General features: G+C 45.3%; 1 protein-coding gene across 1 annotated transcript in view; it reads left to right on the forward strand.

The window, feature by feature from the left end:
- The window catches only part of kdm6a (lysine (K)-specific demethylase 6A), a 69,674-nt gene that overhangs the window by 16,716 nt on the left and 33,920 nt on the right, over nt 1–19,038 (forward strand). The window contains 3 exon segments of the mRNA XM_012837568.3: nt 2,764–2,822; nt 5,262–5,306; nt 14,408–14,528. Coding sequence (XP_012693022.1) covers nt 2,764–2,822; nt 5,262–5,306; nt 14,408–14,528 — 225 coding nt within the window.

Consider the following 19,038-nt stretch of genomic DNA (forward strand, 5'->3'; position numbering starts at 1 on the left):
CCAGCTCTCCTGCTGCCTTACTAGGACAAACATGCACAGACACACACACACACACATAAACACAACGCAAACAAAATACACTCTTCAGTCGCATTCAATATACAAAACACACACTCCTTTGGTCTCCCCAGAAGTGTGTGTCATCAACACCATGCCCTCAGGTATTCTAACTCTATTAATTACATTAGATACAGAGGTTATTTGGAATTGGGAATCTGTGGCTTCATTGGATGCTACTTAGCTGCTTTTGTTCCCTTAATGAAGTTCATTTTTGAAAAGAACAACTGTGTAGACCTTATTCTGGCACAGGTTTGCTGCAGTGGCCATGGTTATCACATAATCCTGTCCAGTGAAGGGCGTGACATCAGAAAACCAACAGAGGCTTGGTGAAACTTGGAGCAAATCCCAATGTGCATTAGACATGGCGCATTTGTGTGTGTGCGTGTGTGCGTGTGCGTGTGTGTGTGTGTGTGTGTGCGTGTGCGTGTGTGTGTGTGTGTGTGTGTGTGTGTGTGTGTGTGTGTGTGTGTGTGTTTGTTCAGAGCAACTTCTGAACGGTCCTGGGATGGAAAATGACACTGCGGAGTCTGTGATGAACCTCAAAAAGCGTTTGCTGTCGCCAAATGGCGTCTTCCCTCCGCCAGCATGCTAGGGCCATTCCTCACAGCAGCTGTCAGGCTAGCAACACACACCCCCCATATCATCCAACAGGATATGGTGTGTGTGTGTGTGTGTGTGTGTGTGCGCACGTTGAATGTGTTACGGGAATGGGGAGATTGATCTGTTGTCAGAGTGGAATTATTTGTTTGCTGATTAAATTTCACATGTCAGTTGTGCAGCCTCATTACTGAAAAACAAGGTTTATGGCTGGCTCTGTGCTGGTGTATATGAGTGATTTGTGGACAGCAACAGTACTTGGGGTAACCGTGTGTGTGTGTGTGTGTGTGGGGGGGGTCATCTGAAGTAGCCCCCATCCTCTTGAATAGGTCACTCCCTTCACCCACATCTCGACCCATGTGCTACTGGCCACATGGGTAGAGATGAATGTTGTCTTGTTCAATTTGCCTTTGCAGCAAAAGTGTGTGTGTGTGTGTGTGTGTGTGTGGCAGTCAGGCAGGCCTCTCCCTCTCTTCTCTAATGCTTTTATTTCTGGATTTGTTTTAGTTTTTTTTCATGCGCCATCCACATTGGTGTGTTTCTCATGACTCATGACTCATGCTGTGCCCTTTCCCCCCCTCTTTCTCTGGTTCTCCCTGCACAACTTCAGAAGAGTCCAATCCTTTTGAAGGCAGCAAAACACAAGGAGCAGCCGCCACAAGGCCCTGGCACTCTCTCCTCTACCACACCATGTTCAATCCTTTCGTTCTTTTCCCTCTGTTTTAAACCCTTTTCTTTTTCTGTCTTGTCTTTTGTGCTCTCGTGCTCTTCCTCTCTGTGTGTGTGTGTGTGTGTGTGTGTGTTTCTTTGGCTTTCATGTTGCTATGGTAACGTGTGTGTGACCCAATATAACCTTGACGGCTGCCATGACTTACACACATGTAGGCCCTCAAGAAAGGGTAGTTCTTTAAGGTTGTTTGGAGAGTGAGCCTGACCTCTATCTGATGAAAAGCTAGGCCTTCAGGCATTCAAGGTAATGTTTCGGCCAAAAATGTCCCACCTACCAAATGTCCCACACACAGCCTGAGAGTGCTTGCATGGCATAATCAATTGGATGGGGTTCAGTGGTATAGCGGTAGTTGTGCGAAAGCCACAGGCTTTCGGTTTGAGTGGTGTTTGCCTTTTGGCGGTGCAACACGGTAATAGAATAACTTTCAATGGTTTTCTCAGTGTGGCTGCACCACTTGCCGACTTGATAGATATCTACGGATGAGCAGAGTTTCGTGTGTGTGGTATTAATTTCTAAAAATATACTAGTTGTGTTTTACCAGACCACAAATAAGAGACTCTCTTGTCCCTGTTTACTGTGATCAAGCTCGTTACTAATTGGCCAGCACAAATTTCTGTGCACTCACCATCTGGGAATTACCTCTACTTGAATGGCTGTTGATGGAGTGACTGTTTTAAGTGTGTATTCTCATTCAAAAATGGAAATATGGCTGCCTACTACACTGGCCACCATACTTTCATATAATAAACCTTTTTTCCCCCCAAAATAAATCAGCGTCGTCTTTGCTCGCTTACTCACTTTTTTTTTTCCCCCTCTCGCTTTAGTTTTTTTTTGCGCGTCTTTCACTCCCTCCCCCTCTGGTGCACGTGCTCCTCCTGAGGTGAATCTGACCTTAAGGAGCGGAGGCTGTCCTGTCCTCTTAATGAGCCCCATCTTAATTATCTAACCACGTGTGTGGTCAACATCCCCACGGTGCACTGTGTGTGTGTGGGGGGGGGGGGGGGGGGGGGGGGGGGGGGGGGGGCTAGGTGGCCTCTTCTCCTTTTGTGTGTGTGTGTGTGTGTGTGTGTGTGTGTGTGTGTGTGTGTGTGTGTGTGTGTGTTAGATATATAGATAGACAAAGAGACAGACAGAGGAAGAGCTGTAGATGAGGCCCCAGAGAGTGGGCACTGCCTTCTTAGATCACTCTCCAGAGTCTCTTTTGAGCGGACTACTGCACAATCATTTGTCCTTTTGTAGGAGTTTTAAAAACACATATATTGACAGCAGTTCATCCAAAATCCTTATTTGTGTTACATTTTCACTGCCTATGGTTCCTGTTTTTCCCTTCTGTTTAGACATGACTGATTTTTTGCTGTTCTCTCCATCTCTTTCAGAATGCTGCCTTTTTATACGGCCTCGGTATGGTTTACTTCCATTACAACGCATTTCAGTGGTAAGTACCGGCTCACTTGTCTATGCCATGGAAACCTGTCCCCTCGCGCCTTACTAAACCATATAAGTCACGCACCTCTACAGTTTGACATGAATCTCACAGGCATGCTGGGTAGGCTTAGACTACATTCCCCTTTCTGGAGTATCTGTACCTCTGGGTGGTGAACCACAAAATGTTGTTTTTATAGCGGCGGCCACAGCGGAGTGACCAACTCTCACTGCAGGGCCTGTGGCTTTGAAAGCGCTCTAGCTGCTCGACCTGCTGAAGAATGGGACACTTCCTCCTGATCTGTCTGGAGGGTACCATTGATTTCCACCATCAGTTATCTTCGAGTGGCCATCTGTACTTAAATAAGAAAAGAACGCCTTTTAAACACACTTAAATGGCGGATAGTTGGCACATGGGCCCACATTATTGTTGTCTGTAACCAACGGTATGCGACAATGCGGTATAGAGGTTATGCCGGCAACTTCCAGAATATGTTTTTTTTTCTTTAAAACGATCAGGTTTGAAACGGCAAGCTTGAGGCATTATAAACTACTGGCACTTGATAAACTACTGGCACTTGATATGTTAGTAAGACAAATAAATTGTCATGCTTGAATGTGGGTCGCTGTCTTGCTGATGTCGATCTGGACCGCACAGCCGTACCTAACGATGACTTGCACACCTCTTCTACAAGAAGGCGAGGAGGGCAATGCTGAAGTAATATTTGATGTAAAGCTGAAACATTTCAGTAGAGAAGGATTGAAATGTTCATATTTGTGATCAGCAAGGCTTCACCGATGAGCAGAACACCCTTGTAAGATGTAGGGGAAATCATTTGTAACAAATCTGGTGTGTGTGTTTAGTTGTGGGAAGATGTCTCTCAAAATAATGAACACTGAATTTCTTGCACCTCCTGTGGAAATGGCTGCAGTAAGCCATGCTGTTCACTGTTACTGGAACCAGTTCCCATGGCCTGCAGGTGTGTGTGTGTGTGTGTGTGTGTGTGTGTAGTGGGGGCTGGCAGAGTGAATTGGTTTTCTTCTCTCTGTAGCTGCTTTGTGGTGTAGCTGGAGGTTGAGAGGACAGTATACTGACCACGGCTGTCTTTTAAAAATTAAAAAGAATTAAAAGTGTCTTAATGAATAAACAAACTAACCTCCTGTTGTCCAGTCCTGACTCCCCCACAACTTCCAAACAGTGTATTACTGTATGACTACATTTTCAGAGTGTACTGCACTGCATTATTATGGCCACTTTTATGGCAGTTATTTGTTAGTACATATATATGGTGACTGTGCACGCCTCTGCCTTAGTAAGGCAAGCTTATTTACACGGCACATTTCATACACAGAAGCAATGCAATCTCCTTTACATAATTATAAGCATAAGGAACATACAAATTAGAGTGAATTATTGAAGGATGATAATATTTTTAATAATTAATAGAACTTTATATAATTAAAATAACTAATACAATTAAATTAACGAGCAGTAAGAATAGAGTGCAAGTTTTGGAACTCTACCAACTGATGAAAAGAGAAATGTTTTTTACCTGGACTTAAAAATGGCTTACTCTGGGGCATACCTCAGGCAGGCACGAAACGGTTAAAGCTGCTGGAACGAGCCGTGCTGGGAGAGACCCAGCTCTGCCTGGGAGCTATCGAGGTCACCAGAGCTCAAGGGGGAGGGCTGGAGGGGGTGGGGTGCTGTGGAGGAGGCGGGGTTTGAGGGGGGGGGGTTGTTCTGTGGGTGGGAGGGTAGCTGGTGGTGTACGCTGGTGCGCAAACTATTTTCACACAATTGGGCCGTGCTCTCCGGTCAAGATCCGTGTAAAGATCGCCATTGATTCTGGTCTTGCACAGCTGTAGGCATGTTGTCCTTGGGCGAACTTTACTCCCTTCTGCTTCTACTGTGTATATACACACACACACACACACACACACACACGGTCCACACCCATAGAAGCTAGTGCAGCTCATCACACAGCTCTCTGGTTGTCGAGTAGTAATTTCGTTGGTGCTCTGATGTTGATGTTTGGTAGGCGCTTCTCTCTAAACTGTGAGGTTCTGTTAGAAGTTGATGGCTGTACAGAACATAAGACATGCATGGAGGAGAAAAAATGGTTGTGCATTTTGGTGGTATCTGTTAGAAATGTGTGCCTTGTTTATGCAAAGGTCTTTAGATAAAATTAAGATGACATTTTGGAATGAACCATCTCTCTCTCTCTCTCTCTCTCTCTCCTGAGTCTATTGGATTAGCCCAAACTATGTGTAATTACCAGCACCAGAGTTTCTGATCTAGAGAAAGAGATGGCTTTTTTTATTGTTATCCAACTAAACACCATTTTTAAAGCTAAAATGAAACTGTAGCTAGCTAGATGAAGACGTGACGATGGTGTCTGTCTGTCTGTCTGTTTATTTACTACTGGAGGTCCCCTCTCTTCCTGTCTAGGCCCACACAGCCCAGCTGCACAGAGGCCCATGCGGGACAGAGAAGGTAGGCATGCCATGCTGGGTTCACATAGGACTGTGCCTTCAGAAATAAGCATAATCAAATAACAAATAAACACCATCAGGACGCACCATGTCATTGGCCTTCTCGAGGCAAGCGGCTGCTGTGAGGAGGTTGTGCTAAAACAAGAGTTGTTGAGGTTGTTGGCAGAGAGACTGGTGTCTGGTGTTGGAAGCCATTCATTTCCCCTAACGTCGGTCTAATAGTGTGCTTTGGTTTTGTGATTTTAGTAAGGTGTTTGTTGTACGTAGTGGTGGGGGTGTGCATTGGTTAGTAAAAATGTGTGGGTGACTGTAAACCTGCGATGCAGTGTGTGTGTGTGTGTGTGTGTGTGTGTGTGTGTGTGTGTGTGTGTGTGTTGCCGTTTCAGTCATGCTCTCGTCTCGGAAGCTGCTGATGAGGTAACATATACACACACATACACACACAGAGAGCGAGCTGCAATTACTCTCAACGCCCACATATTCAAACAGCACTCGTATAGAAACTGAAATGTTTCCGTCAGTACACTCAGACACCACACACACTTTCTCTCTTTTACTGTCCCTATCACTTTCACTCGTGCTGTCATACCCTCTACTGTTTATCTCCCTCTCTTGCGTGGTTGTTTTCTTTCTTTCCTACTTTGTCTACATCACTATCTAATTTTCCTGTCTGTCAGTGTCACTGGTGACCAAAGCATCTCCACTGTTTTTCTCAAAGCTCCCCTCCCCAACACCTCGCCCCCCTGCCACAAGTGGTATCCTCCTGGGGGAGGGGGGGTTCTCTGCGTAAACCTGGCAGCGTGACAAAAACTCTGGACTCCCAGAGGCCTGTGAGAGGGGTGGAGGGAAAAGGGTGAGTGAGAGAGTCAAGCAGCGAATAATGAGGCCAGTGAGAAGCAGACAGAGGGGGCAGTGCTTCACCTGAGTGTTAATTTTGACAGCCATTTTAAATGTAGTCCTAGACAAAAATACAAATTAATTTTAAACATTCTTAATATATATATATATATATATATATATATATATATATATATATATATATATATATATTTTTTTTAAGTCCTAACGTTTTCTTTGTAAAGATGTACATCTTGTTTTAGTCATGAGAAAAAGGTTTGCTGACATTTTTCATTGACGAATTTAACACTGCTCTACGTGACATTTCCTGCTCCCTTTTGCCCTGTTAGAGCTGAATGTCTTGGGAGCATTGCTTTTAAATTCTGTTTATGTGCTCTCTGGAATTAGGTAGGTCAATAGGTGCTTGGGATGCTTGTCCTTTACCCTTTACACACAGAATGTTTCCACTGACCTTTCAGTAAGATGTGCCCTGTCTAGCAGACATTTTTCAGTGACTTTACAATTATGGGCAAGTATAAATCACTGTAGGCAGGGTTCTGCACTCACCTTTTCTCAAGGAGCAGTTGTGTATCCAATTAAAAAGCACAGAAAATATTTTGGGCTCGCAGTCCGCTCTGATTTTAAGGACTTAAACATAATGCGTCACTATTGTACAATTAAACGATTTACCAATGTACTATTTGGAATTTAACGTTTTCATTTGATTTATCATATTTTATGTTCAGTTTCACATGGTGAATGTCAGATTGGCTTGGCCAAACTGTTTTCCACTAGACAGACAATTTTAGACACATCAATTGCCAAACATCCTAAGTTGGTCATGGCCACTTACCTGCTAACAGCGGGTTGTGTGTTGCGCTGTGGCTGTATGGACGCGTACCCTACAGGCTGCAGGCGCGCATCGTGTTCGACCTCCGCATTGCGCCTCATATGCAGCTTTTTCCGGAGACAAAGATAATACTTCTGCAAGTGTCATGGGGGCATCCTTACAAAACTAAAAAGATAGCATGATTAACTTTCGTTGTAATATTGTAATATTTTCTTATGTCATATTTACACTAGTGCTTTTCGACATTGTAGCCTAGATTATTTCATAGCTTAATAACGTTAAGTCACTCACACCAGTGTGCCTAAATATTCTCTCACGTTCGCACATCGATGTTAGTTGCACTGTAGAGCAATGGTAGGGGGACACTTCTGACTACAATTCAGCCCCCTAGAGCAAGCACTTGGTTGACTGGCAAGGAAGAACTCTCTGTTAATAGGAAGAAACCTAGAGCAGAACCTAGCTCAAAAAGGGAAGACCCATCTACCCGAGGCCAGCCTGGCCCCTACAACCAGTTCTGAAAAGTCACCTCAAGGTGGGCATGGATGCTTTTATCTGTTTGAACGGATTCTTCATTAAGTGCATGAGCAGCTGAATGGTTCCCAGTTGCTTACTGCGACCTCTGCTCTCCACCCCTGACCACATTGTATGCCTGGGCTCTCTGCCCCGTCACGGTTGCTCCAAGCTGCAATAGAAGCGGAGTCCGGCATGTTGATTTCTGTGAGGAAGCCGTGCTGATTGTTTGAATGTCTGTGCGTCATGTACCCGCGTGTTTCCATTTCATCTGAAGCAGTCTCTCGCGCGCGTAATCCAGACATCCTGTGCACGCGTATGTATACAAGCGCATTTCCTCCACGGTCAGATGTGCAGACAAACGTGGTATTTTTAGGGACCAATGCCAGGAGCAGTGAGAAATGCAGACAATACATGGACTGAAGGGTGACCCAGGGGACGTGTCATAGGAGTATTTCAATGTATTCTATGTGTATTGGTACCTTCGCTCATATGGGACATTGAAGGTGCAATATAAAAATGAAAATGTCTAGTGCTAATGATGCAATTCTGCAGGCCACAGGGAAATAGTGTTTACAGCGCTATATATATATATATATATATATGCATATACATATTTGCATTTGTCATGGCCTAAGAAATGTAAACAACTGCGATAAAAGGGCTGAAATGGAACACAACTGTCTGTTGTCAGAATCATAGTTTGTGTTGTCCAACCAATGCTGGCAAGGAAAGTTTTATTTATATAGTACAATTCAGTGTTTCCCCTACCGTTAAATTAGGGGGGCGCCCCGCCCCCCCAACGGCACCCCCCGCCCCCCCTGGAAGGTCAAGTTAATTTTGTTCAATTTTATTTTCTATAAAGCGCCAGATCACAACGGAAGTAATTTGAGGTTACTTTTCCTATAGAACAGGTCTATAGCTTGTTCTTTTATTAAGCAAAATAAATAGCCTTATGTTATTTATCTTATTTACACGACGGCATGTAATTTCTGTCTCTACATGGTCGCGCGTTTACAATTCTCTGTATCGCGCATGGCGGAGTTCTGCCGCGATGCGCACAAACACACACACAGACACGTGCGCGCACACACAGGTGAGCACGCTCCCACCAGCAGACAGAATTGGGCTTAAGAATCAGTGCACAGCTACGGACACTTTTAAGCCTTAAAAAAAACTAATATCCAGGCGTTTATGAATCCGGCAGAGATCTTTTCCTAGGTAGGGTCGACAATGAGGCCCAATGAGAGTGGCTACAACAGACGTGGAAACAGAACGTACGTACAGAATGTCCGCACCGAAAATTCAGAAATAGATCTGGCTTCCATTTTTGATCATTTTCTGCGAGTTGTGCGTGGCCCTTTTTACATAGTCTGGTAATAAATCTATGAAATGTAACGACATTTTTTTATTTTGCTGTGAATAATGAAGGAAGCAATAAATCCGATTATTTGCCAAACCCTCAAGAGCTGTTGCCATGGAGATTTAACGTTACTTTCTGTTTGAAGACAAGGTAGCAGCTAGTGTTGAAGAATGGATGACTTGAAATTGGACGACTTTAAATGAATATATGAAATTGAACATCAACACCTATACGGATAAAATAAATAAACAAGGATAGCAAAACAGATTGATAAGCAATGAGAACGGCAGAAACACAGGCAGGACGTCAGATGACGAGACAGATCATAGTGACACAGGCTGTTTTTTTTTTGTTTTTTTTTCGTCATATGAAGGCTGAGACATTAATAACATTTTATTCAGTCGTACTGGTCCTTTTGTAATGCCAATATGTGCACTTCGTTGTGGATAAGTAAAGCCTATTTTGCTACATTTTTGTAGTCCTGGTAATCTTTTGTTTGGCATATTGGTGAGGTTATTAAGAGGACCATTTCTCAATCGTTTTGTTCTTGATGAATTAATGTTTGTTTATTAATCAATTATTTTCAACAAATAACTCGATTATAATTACAAAGAGGACAATTCATAACTTTTTATCGCAACTTTCGCTAGTTTCGCCAATTTCATTGCAACAAAAACCTAAAAATAAAAACTTTCATCGCAACTTTTTGGAAAAGCTCCTGCGAAATCAGGAATTTTAGGCCGCAAATATCTTAATTTTTTTTCTTCCAGAAGCCCAGAAAGATACACCACTGCAGCGACAAAAGCTGCACACTTTGTGGATAATTGTCATAAAAAGACATGTTCCGATGTTTAGTTGTTATATTGACTGCTGTCATTAAAAGAAACACATGAACACCATGATTCCTTTAAGCGTTTGTGTCGGTGGCCACGCCATGCCACGCACTGTGCCGCAGCCCCCCCCCCCCCCCCCCAAAGCTGTAAACCTAGGGGAAACACTGCAATTCATACGCTTTGGTAATTCAAAGTGCTTTACAAATGAGCAGATAAAAGAACATAGAAAAATAAAAGAAATTATCAAAAACAAAGCTTAAAAGAACCAGATAAATAAAATAAAAAAATACATAAAAAGTAGAGCACATTCGATCTGTTAACAAAAAGCATCTGAGAACAGTTGGATCAAGTCTAGATTTGAAAGCGTGTGCATTTGATGTCATCAGGAAGTTGGTTCCAGAGCTGAGCAGCTAAAAGCTGCTTCACATGTTCATTTCTGACAGTAGGTGCTACCAAAGATTATTTTCCAGTGAAACATATCTGAGAGGAAATTTTGGTCCTGTCCCATTTAGTGACTTGCCAACAAGCAGCAGTGATTCAAAGTCAATGCTGTGACATACTGGCAGCCAGTTTAAGGACTGACTTATTGGAGTTAGTGTGGTCATACTACTACATATTGCACCCTTCACCAGAATACCCCCTGCCTCCCATCTCTGGTCCTGTATCTGAGGTGAGGGTTAACCATGATCCCCTTGATGGAGGAGATGGTTGAATGATGTTATGCATGCCACCATGTTGTGCAGTTGCAAGGGGTGTGAGGTCAAACTTGCTGTCCTGCAAAGGCCTAAATATTTGAAGACAAAATTTAAAAGATGCCGTCGAAGTCAGGTTTTGCCTGGTAAAATATTTTCTAAAAAAGATAATTGAAAAACTTGCCAGTCAAAATGTCCAGTCATAATCCTCATACAAAACATAGCTATGACGTAGACTATCCTTAACCAGGACATTTGTGTGTTGACTGTGAGATAAATAACATGCAATATGATTAATTTCATTCTTTTTAGTAGGCTTTGTTAGCAACCAGTGTGCAAATCGAGGGGGAAAACAAAGCTGATTTCACCTGACATTTTCTTTCATTTTAGTTCGTGTTGCATTGTTCATTGTAGTTTTTATTTAGCGTTTTTTTTTTTTGTAAGATACATTTTTGGGCATTTTGCCTTTAATCAGATAAGACCGTGAAGGTTTGACAGGAAATGAGCCGGATAGAAGAGGTGGGGAGTGCGATCGGGAAATGACTGCGGATCGGATTCGTACCCGGGTCCCCGTGGGCGTTCAAGCCCGTTCATGGTCGGGGCTGCTGCTTGCGCCACAACTCCCCCTAGCTTGTTTGTTTTTGAACATTGATTTATTTCTATTTTTTTTTTTTATTCTTTAGTTAACGAAATTAGCGAGCAGCGAAAAAAATCTTTTTTGTTTTCGTTAACGATAATAAGCCTGATGTAGGTCTAGCCCTTCTTTTCAAACAGGCTACAGATGTTTTGTTTAAGGCTACATTTTAGCTCAGTTGTTACTGGTCATTTTGTTTAATAGTTACAGTTCAGGGCCCTGTTCGTCGTACCTCGTTTAGAGAGTTACAGAGAGAATTTTCAGGATGAGAACATAATTCCGCCTTTTCGGTTCATCAAAGAAACTTTGGCCAAATCACCATAGCAACACATCAATAAACCTGAACCTGCTCCAGCGCAGGCTAACAGCTTTAGTGAGCTGGATAAGCTTGCCACTCCCCTGGAAAAAAAATGGCAGCTCCCTTAGAGATCCCATTGGCGAAGGAGCGATATTAGTTAGATTAGCGTTTCATAAGGAGAGAGTTCTTCGCGATCGCCAAGATCCGTTATTCCATAGTGATGAGTTCTTGTATGAGCGCTACCGATTCAGCCGACAAGGAATACTTTATTTACAGGACCTTCTCGAGCCATTTTTTTGCAAACAGCACACGCCGCAGCCGAGCATTGGCTGTCTCACAGACTCTATTCATAACTTTTTTTGTATATTTTTGTAGTGTCGGCGATGCGGTGAACAAAGCACTCATAATTATATGACGGTGTTATTAGTACACCATAGCATATCATTATTGTAGAAAATGATTTAAGGTGGACTCATGGTAAGAATAGAGAGAAACGCACACAATTTCTTTTCACTGCTTCAATTTATTGAATTTCTTATTAATACATTTTACATTTAGTCAATTTGCAAACGCTTTTATTCAAAGCGACTTACAAAGAAATGTAAAAGCACAGGTGAGGGGAATTGAACTAGCAACCTTGCGATTACTAAACGACTCCTAAACAACTCCTTTACCCCCTGTACCACTGTCATACTTGTCGTAATATATACATACATAGATATTCCCCCATACACAGCTTCTTGTCTTGCTCTCGCAGTGGTGGCAGGGTTGGATTTTGCCATGATTATGGTCTTGTATTCTTCATAAGCGTTCATGATCATCTCCTGCTCACCAGCGGAGAAAAAAAAGAGGCTCTTTGAGTTTAGTAGCCATTGTACCGTTAGAAAATCATGGTTTTGGTGATCGACGCTTCCCCCTTTTGAAGTAGGACAGGCACGCGCAATTGCCCTGATAAGTGAAGTCTGGTTCGAATTAACGACATTGTTTGAGCGCGGATCAGCCTTGGACGACCAGAGGTGTACACTACGTATTTACATTTGAATCACGTTTGAATTGAACAGTTTCAACAACAGTCTGTTACAAATTTGTCTGGACGGTGGACCAGCAAGAAAAAGTCCTAGCTGAAACCCTGGTCAATGTGTAGACTGGATTTGTGCCTGAAGACCAATGCTAGTTTTCCATGTCCTTAATTGCTGTGATTAGGATTTTGTCTGTATGTGGGGTGTACAGCCATGTGGTTTATATTTGAGGATTTGGTACATAATTGAACAGTTAGGTATTTGAATCATTACTGCAATGATTTCAAGTTGTCTGAAACAAATATTACATGTACTGAAGGGTGGCAAGCTCTGCCAGGAAAATGAAATAGGGGGTAATATTTGCTTGGTCAAAAGAGGGTCCACTCTAGCCACTAATCTGTTGTATGATGCCCTCTTCCACACACACCTGAAGACAGAAGAATGTGTACCTGCATCCATGTTTTCAAAGCCACACTCATGCTCGCTTTCTGGCTGGCTGGCTCTCACACACACACACACACACACACACACACACACACACACACACACACACACACACACACACACACACACACACACACACACACTCTCACTCTCTCACACTCACATAGCTAATCACACACAGGTGTGAGGGCAGAATAAGGAAGGATGGGTTCCGTTGCACCCTTAGACCAGTAGGTCTGAGGGGAGGCTAATCAGTGCTTTCCCCTAGCTCGCTGTCGGCCTCTCTGTACTCCCAGCTCTGGGTTAATGAGCACCACAGACCTCTGGGTAAGCTGTCATTCTTCTCTGGCCTACCCACAACCACCACAAATAGCCCCCTTCCTTCAGCTGGAGGTTTTTTTTTTTTTTTTTTTTTTTCACCATTCTTTTTCACCCCCCTTTTTTGCTTTTTTCTGTTTTCCTTTCCCCCCCCTTTTTTCATTCTTATTAGCTGTGGTTCAAGCCTGGCATTCTGTCACGTTCGATCTGTTCCAGAGCTGAGCAACCCTCATCGTGCATTCTGCTGTGTGAGAGAGAGTGGGAGAAAAGAATGAAGGGGAGAGAGAGAGAGAGGGAGGGAACACCAGGGAGTGAAAGAGAGAGTGGGGCTGAATGTAAGGGAACAGCGAAGGGGGAGTTGGAAGGGGAGGAGAACATTTGGGGCCATTGAGTTCAGTTAGCTGTGCGTCAATGAGGAATACATTGTGTGTGTGTGTGTGTGTGTTGGCGTGCGCATGTGCAGGCACTCACTGAGGCCAACTGCTGAGATTTGGGCACGTGTTTATAGCATCCTGCATACAACACGAGTGGCATATGTAGCAGAATAGAGAGAGAGAGATGAGTAGAGAGAGACACACACACACACACCATCACAGCACACACGCAAAACACAAACGTTCTACGCTGCATAATTTGCAAGTACCTATTATTGTGCGCTCATGTTGCCCGGTGTGTGTGTCGCGGGCTCAGGCTTGGAGGCTGTGCCTTCATCGTTCATCAGCATGGTACCACCATATAAGCCATAGCCGGTCCTCCTTGGAAGTTCGTTTTGTTATGGGAGGGGTAGTTGTAATCGACACGTTGCCACGGCGACTGACATGCTGCAGCTGGTTCTCTCCATGGTGATTTGTCCTCTGGCTGATCTGAAGCACTCCTCATTTCAGGCGGCGGGAGTAGGGACCGATGCAAACTAGCCATTCAACCAGCAGACTGCTAATTAGCTTGAGCATCACATAGCTTTCGCCATGTTCAAGATCTGCTTTTTTTTTTTTTTTCATTTTTATTTTTCACAGAACCACTTCTGCATAGAATTATTTCAAGGGCCTTTATGGTAAATGGATTTTTTCTATTCTTGAATGTTCACGGTGACCTTCGAGGGATGTCATTGATGAAAAGTTTGTCTTTGGTTGTTGCCAGAGGTCTTGTGTCTTTGGTTAGTGCTTTGTGAGCTCTTAAGCTTTGTTTAGCTTTCGCCCGCTCTACGTTAGCATCTGTATGAAATCCTAGTCCCTGTACCCAGATAAACAGGAGGAGATGGCCATCACGCTCACTGTCTCTACCTTCTTCTTGTGTGTTCTTCTCAGGGCGATAAAAGCGTTCCAGGAGGTGCTCTACATTGACCCGGGCTTCTCCAGAGCCAAGGAGATCCACCTGCGGCTCGGCCTGATGTTTAAGGTCAACACCGACTATGAGTCAAGCCTGAAGGTATATATATCTCACTCACATGCACATACACACATTCACCTCGCATACACCAGACACACTGACGACACACACCCCAACCTAGCCAAATGAATCATTAGTTTGATACAAGTCATTCACAGTCTCTCACGCTATTTTTCTCTCGCTCTCGCTCTCTCTCTCTCTCTCTCAAACTGACACACACACACAGCCCTAGCCCTCTGTCATCACTGTTCCTGTGTTTTTATCTACTCCAGCTCCTTCCCAGTGGCTCGATAGCTGCAGGTTTCCTCTTGTCTAATTATTTATTGTCAGAGGCTTCTTTTGTTAGCCTGGCCTCGCTATCCTACTGTTTTTTTCCGCAGCACTGGCCATTGTGGCTTTACTGCTGCAGTGTCCTTAACCCAAAAAAACTGAGGCTATGCGACTTTTTTGTCAATGATCCTATCAAAAATCAATCGGGAAACACTGCAGGGGGACGCTAGTCTTAGTAGAGATTTTCTGTCAACCTGCCCGGGAGTTGTGGTGTTTCCCCTATGATTTTTCTTTTCTCCTTTCATGAGGCCCAGTGCTTTACTGGAGGAGTTTTTTTATTATGGAGATGGTGGTGGTATGAGATCTGCTGTGGCCAGTTGAGTCAGTCTGTCATCAATCTGTCAGTCAGATATATTCACTGCACTTGCACTGTAGTGATGGTCGAAAGACAAAGGTGGACAACATGTACATGAATGGCGTTCTGGCTTTGTATCTTATATCTTAAGCCAGTGAGCTGGCATGGCAGTAAGACCACAACATTAGGTACTTTAGTGTGTGTGCGTGTGCGCGTGCTCCTGGCTCTCTGTTTGTTTCTGTTACTCCCTTTTTTCTGCATGCTCTCTTTCATTCTCCTTCGACCCGTGCGTGCGTGTGTCTGTTTGAGGGCGGGCTGACTTGCCATCTAACCCAGCCCTCTGAGAAGAAGAGGAGAGGGTGGCCATCACACAGAGGAGTTCAGTCTGTCTGTGTCTCTCTCTTTCTCTCTCTGTCTCTCTCTCCCCCCTCTCTCCTGGGCATCCTACAAGTGCCCCACCCTCCTGCTCTCACAGTGAATCAGAACTGTGAATGAGACCCCTGCTAGAGTCTAGAGTGTCCTTACACAGACACAAAGGAGCTGCTGGCCTGCCCATAAGATGCCCGTGTGTGTGTGTGTGTGTGTGTGTGTGTGTGTGAGAGAGCGTGTGGGCGCTATTGAAGTGTGTACACACACACAAAAACACGTCAGACGTAAACAGATCTTCATTTGCTACGACTCCCCCCTCCACCTCCGCAAATGAAAAGCACTCATGCACATGCCCCTCGTTAACAAATCTCTCTAATTAGGCTCATGTGCTGTGTGTCAGGGTGTCCTCCTTCAGAGGGCTATGAGATGGGGAGGGGATGGTGGGGTGAAGAGTGCTGTCTGTGCCGTCCAGCTGGGCATGTTCTGTAGAGCGCTGGGCATGTTCTGTAGAGCGCTGGGCATGTTCTGTAGAGTGCTGGGCTGCAGAGCCTTATAAACAGCGGGCGCTCTCTTAGTAGCATTTGTTGCCCGCTGTCCGTCAGAGAGCAAGAGCGTGCACAGAATGGGTGGCACTATGCAGCTGCTTGTGACGTTTTTATTGAAGCCACGTAGAGTTCTAAGGGGGTTGTATGGGAGGACTGACTTGGAAAAAAGACAGATCGGGAGAAAAAGACAGACGGGGTCGATGAGAATGGAGGTGAAGACTTGGGCTTGAATGACTAATGGCAGTGTGTGTGTGTGTGTGTGTGTGTGTGTGTGTGTGTGTGAGAGCGAGGCTGAGGCCACGAGAGAGGAGGGCAAGATGTTGCCATAGCTGCACGTGCAGCATGTCCTCTCTTCTCCATCTGAACCCAGTAAAGGGAGAGAGCCTTGGCTGCTTGCCAGCACTGCGTGTGTGTCCCAGTTAGGGGAACAAGGCTGGGATCAAGAGAACAGTAGTCATCCAGTGGACTGCACCTAGTGCTCTCAGTGCTGCTGGTTCTCCTTGCTGTGATACGAGTGCTGCTCCATCCTACACCCCATCTCCCTCTTTCTGTCCTTTTAATCTCTCTCTCACACCCACTCCATCCATCTCTCTCTCTCTCTCTCTCTCTCTCTCTCTCTCTCTCTCTCTCTCTCTCTCTCTCATTCCCTTAAACACTGTCTCTTTCTCTCTCTCTCTCTCTCACACACTCACACTCACACTCACACTCCCCCTCTCCCCAGTGTCTGCCTGGTGGTCACTTCAGGCTTCTGGAGCTCCTGTCCTCATAATGTTCTTCATGCAGACAGCCCTAAGCTGTAAGGTGTCTTCAATTATCATTCAACTGTCAGTGTGCAGGCCACCTCTTTGAAGTCATAAGAGGTCTTGGTCATCCTCTGGTGTGGTGTGATCTGGGAGGAGGGGAGGGGTCCATCTGCTTGGCAGGGCTACTGCTGCTCAGTGAGATGGGCCCTAGAGAAACACTATTCTCTTCTGTCACTCACTCTCCATCCCCTTTTTCCCCTCTGTCTCCTGTCTGTTTCTCATTCAATCTCTCCTCCTTCTTCTTCTTCTTCTTCTTCTTCTTCCCCCCCCCCCTTGTCTCCTGTCACTGTCATTCCTCCACAGTCTCTCCATCCCTTTCTCTTTCTATCATCATCGTTCTGCAGTCAGAGCTCTGTGGTCTGCTGCTGCCGTTGCCGCTGCTATTTTTTTTTTCATTGGGGATTCAGTGCTGTACTTGAGTGCTCCGCTCTCTTCTCACACTCTATTTTTTCTCTCTGTCTCGTGCTGACTTCCTGCAGAGAGAGGGAGGGGGAGAAGAAGGGAGGGAGGGAGGGAAATGCACTAGTCTAAAGCACCAAGATTATGAAGTGGGTGAAGGGGAGGGAGGGGGAAATCTGTCTGCCTAGAGGTATCGTGTGTGTGTGTGTGTGTGTCCGCGCTCTCTCCCCATCTCTCTCTTCCTCCGTGTGTGTGAGCGAGAGTGTGATCTCTCGGTTGCAGTGCTCTGCTGAATAGTAATCAGTGTTAGAGAGAGAGAGAGAGAGAGAGAAGGGAGGGAGGGAGGGAGGGAGGGAGGGAAAGAGCGAGAGAGAAGCCCGGTGATCCTGCTGCAGTATCAGGCAGCCAGTGGAGCGCCCAGTCAGAGGAGAGAGGGAGAGTAAGAAAGAGGAGGTGAGAGAGGGAGAAGGAAGGAAAGAGGTGCAGGAGGAGGAGAGGCAGGGTGGCAGAGGAGAGGAGGAAGAAGACGAGGAGAAGAGAACCCCCCGACCCTACCAACGTCTGGGTAATGTACGTGGTCTTCTGGCTGCCGCCGGCACTCGGCTGGTCGTCACGGCTATTTTTGGCTCGCGTGTGTGTGTGGTTGAGGGGGGGCGGGGGATGCGGAGGGGTGTTTCACGTTTGTCTCAGCTCTGTGTGTGTAGGAGTGTGAGTGTATGTGAGTGTTTAGGGGGCTTGAGTAGAGGGGGTCACGCGTTTACCTTGGTTGTAGCCTGTGTGTGTGTGTGCCTGTGTGTGTGCCTGTGTGTGTGCCTGTGTGTGTGTGTGTGTGTGTGTGTGTGTGTGTGTGTGTGTGTGTGTGTGTGTGTGTGTGTGTGTGTGTGTGTGTGTGTGTTGTTGAGCTCGATAGCAGCTCTGACGTACAAGAGAGCGGCTGAGTTTTTTGATCTGCCTGACATTGTGTGGCTGGTTGAAGGCGAAAGTGCTTGATCAGAGATCAACGTGTGATTCCCCTCTGCTGTCGGCTCACTAGTGACCCATATATGTCCTCACTCTGTAGTATCATGTGTGTGTTTATCATGTATTTCTTTCCTGTGTTGCTCTCCGACTGCCAGCCATCTTTATTGATCTGAGCAGCATCCTAATGGCAGAGCGAGTCGGCTTTTGGATGCTTACTGGCAGCGTGCTTTGCCAGCGCGTGCTCGCTCACTTGTAGCCTGCTGTTGCCAGTGCAGCTGGAAGAGCCGGATGACGGTGGATGGGGACCATGGCGATGAGGGGGTGATTTGGTCAGGTCAAGGTGATGATGCTAATCAAAGAGTGGTTGAAGTTGGTTCTGATGCTGATTGAGATGAAGGAGGAGGATTGTCTGTTTATTGGTCTTGAGGATGACCCCATCATGGGCCACCCTCATCCTTTATTATCATCATCATCATCATCATCAACATTATGGGAGGAGAGATGACTGGTAGCCGTGGTGGTGGCAGTGTGGTGTGTTGGTTGCTTAGCGGTCTACTCACCTGGAGGGAGGTCAGGTGAAGTTAACAGCCTTATATGGTCACAGGGTGGGGCAGTGGAAGAGCTTAGTTACTGTAGGCCTGGATATCAGCTGACACAGTTGAATCTTAGAGAGGGGTGTGTGTGTGTGTGTGTGTGAGAGAAAAAGATGGGGAGATGGAGAGAGAGAGTGTGTGTTGTCCTTGTCGAGACTGAAGGACATAGGGACTGTCTAGAGAGATGAATGGAGGAGGAGTGAGGATTAGAGGTGTGCTGATGAATTTATGAGAGTGGAACACACACACACACAC

This window comes from Clupea harengus, chromosome 2, assembly GCF_900700415.2.
Source record: "Clupea harengus chromosome 2, Ch_v2.0.2, whole genome shotgun sequence".
Lineage (NCBI taxonomy): Eukaryota > Metazoa > Chordata > Actinopteri > Clupeiformes > Clupeidae > Clupea > Clupea harengus.